Below are 2,948 nucleotides of genomic sequence, written 5' to 3' on the forward strand. Positions count from 1 at the left end.
AATGATAGTACATCTCGGCACCAATAAACACGGGTGAACCTCGCACACAAATTCTCGTACACGGATCTTTCAAATACATTGTCGTGCGCATGCAATTTCAGTACGCTTGCACAAACATACATAAGTTCCTCCCACAATATATACATATGTTATCTCTTTTTACACAATATAAGACTGAATATTACAACATAGCCACACACACCGCAAACACATACCTCCAAAAATAAAAGCAAAGACACCGAGCCCATTGAAGATTGAAAGCGCGTCCTGGCCACCGTATTCCGACGACGTCACAGGGTCGTTAGCTTTGATACTCAGCACAGTACCGGTGATCATAAACACGGCAGAAGAAATCAGAAATATCCCGAATAACCAAGAAGCCTTCTCCAAGGTCTCCAAATTCGGGATCATGTACGCGAAAAACGAGTATAGCCCGACAATCAGGATCCAATATCCAATCTCCATTACGTCAGGGAATAGCAGCTCAAGGAGTTGACCACACAGTATCATCTCCCCGGCACTTGCTGGTACAAAGTTCAGTATGCATATGAAATCCCCGATGATAGGACCCACTCTCGCACCCAGCGCATCGGCATACATAGCACTCAAGGTAACCTCTTCGTCGACTTCATGCGACTGTGCGGCTCCGGTGGAGAATTCGGACGCGCGCGTCGCCATGGTACCTATGCCATCTTCGGGCGCTTTACTGAATTCTGTGCTCGAGCACAGGTTGACAGCACCATTTGGCGTTGTTTCTGGGTCCATCTCCTTAGGACTACCCTTTACCTTGGGCGCAACCCCACGGTTATTACCTGGAGGACGCGACTCTAATTCGCGGTTTCTGTGGTCGAGCAATTCCTGATAGCGATCGTTCACTAATCGCCCGTACATCAGACCTGTGACCCAGGATGTGGTCAGTGTAACCGTCAGAAATATAATACCTAATACCCAGCCTGTCTCGGCAAAGGCGTATGGTGCGGATAGCCAGAATGATGAGAATACTACATTGTTCATGAATGTCCCGATTGTACTTGCCTGTCCTTTCATCTTGAGGACTGCCGGTCCCCTTGCCTGGGACTCGTTGTTGTGCATGGCGACGTCTGGTGGATTCATCAGTGCTATTGGTCTTTACAGTGCCATATACGAGTACGCCCTCACTTTACTTCGGATATATTTATGTACTATTAGCGTTACACGGTAACGACGATATTTACAATATAAATAAACAATAACAAACGAGTTCAGTCACTTCAGAGCACACACAACATGATTCACTGATAATGATTGTGCTTTTTTTGGGGGTTAAAATAGAAGAAATATTTGTCCTGGAATTTATCATTATCCAGCGCTGGTTGGACCGTCATATCAAAAAACATTCCACACAGTAAAAGTTAATGCGGAGGACATATGTTTGTACGGGACCCTGGACTCTGTGGAGACCTGGACAGTTGGACTGTGGCTGGACTCAGGACTTCTGAGTTCTGACTGCTGATTGCCGACAGCAAGCACTCCTCTCTCACGTTTCAGCTCTTGCTTCTTGTGAATCGGGTCCTATGACTCCTATCCCATATTTGTGCACAACTACATGGCGCTTGGAAAACTTTACACTTCTTGATTCTGGAGCTGATACTCTTCTCTATATGGCAGTGTGTGACTTTTTTTTTGTAGGTCGCATATGACTATGGCCATGCCTATACTCTATTGGTGCACTTTGTGACTGCCTACCTGTATTGCTGGTAAGACCTGGAAATAAGCCATATGAATTGTATACTTGGATGAGTGCGATGTGCACAACCATTATGTGGCCATCAGCATGGTTGCAGCGCTTGCAACTTACTTGCTGAGGAACGGTATTGAATCGCAGTCAGGTTACACGAACAAACAATAATCCCTGCCCGGATTTGATAGCACTTTTCCGGAATAGATCTTTCAGATCAGGGACATTATTTAACTGATGATATCATCTCCGATTTCCTATAAATCAGATAGTGAACAAAGCATAAGGAGCAGCCATGCGAAACGCTCAAATACCAAGTTTTGTGATATGAAAGGTAGGATTGGATCACAGAGAAGGATTTGATTTTACGCACAAATTCGCACGACATCGCTTTCGATCAATATACTTTGGATATATCAAGTGACGTTAGTCCAATTCGAATCTTTTGTGTTTTGGTCGGATACGAGTGCCTACAAGTAAGTCAGCCAAAGCTCAGAAGCCACTGAAACTCGTTCAGTAATACAATGAGAGCACATGTAATTGTTTTAAACACTTCTCATTCAGCATAATTTGCCTATCAGACACCCTATTCCATGCTTCTCTGGTCTGATCATTTGCCTATCAGTCACCTTGTTCTACCCTTCTTTGGTCTGAATATATATCATTTGCCTATCAAACACCGTCTTCTTTCCTTCTTTGGTCTGAATATATATCATTTGCCTATCAAAGACCTTGTTCTATTCTTCTTTGGTCTAAATATATATCATTTGCCTATCAGTCACCTTGTTCTACCCTTCTTTGGTCTGAATATATATCATTTGCCTATCGAACACCTTGTTCTATTCTTCTTTGGTCTAAATATATATCATTTGCCTATCAGACACCCTATTCTATCCTTCTTTGGTCTGATTATATGTCATTTGCCTATCAGACACCCTATTCCATCCTTCTTTGGTCTGAATATATATCATTTGCCTATCAGACACCCTATTCTATCCTTCTTTGGTCTAAATATATGTCATTTGCCTATCAGACACCCTATTCTATCCTTCTTTGGTCTGAATATATATCATTTGCCTATCAGACACCCCTATTCTATCCTTCTTTAGACTAATTGATCATTTGCAATATCATTTCGGCATATCAGTACACCTAATTACACCTGGGGTCCTAGTAATTGAACTCCCAGGAATTGCCGGATTGTGAGTTTTATTGTGAAACAAATTAATTT

General features: G+C 42.7%; 1 protein-coding gene across 1 annotated transcript; it reads right to left on the minus strand.

Annotated features, from left to right (window-relative positions):
• Nucleotides 1–159: 159 nt before the first annotated feature.
• Nucleotides 160–1,240, minus strand: SARC_13884 (hypothetical protein; the record flags this gene model as incomplete). Its single annotated transcript, XM_014291983.1, has 1 exon — nucleotides 160–1,240. The coding sequence occupies exon 1, from the start codon at nucleotides 1,111–1,113 to the stop codon at nucleotides 160–162; it is 954 nt and encodes a 317-aa protein (XP_014147458.1). The 5' UTR covers nucleotides 1,114–1,240.
• Nucleotides 1,241–2,948: the final 1,708 nt, after the last annotated feature.

Source organism: Sphaeroforma arctica (assembly GCF_001186125.1).
Source record: "Sphaeroforma arctica JP610 unplaced genomic scaffold supercont1.3868, whole genome shotgun sequence".
NCBI lineage: Eukaryota > Ichthyosporea > Ichthyophonida > Sphaeroforma > Sphaeroforma arctica.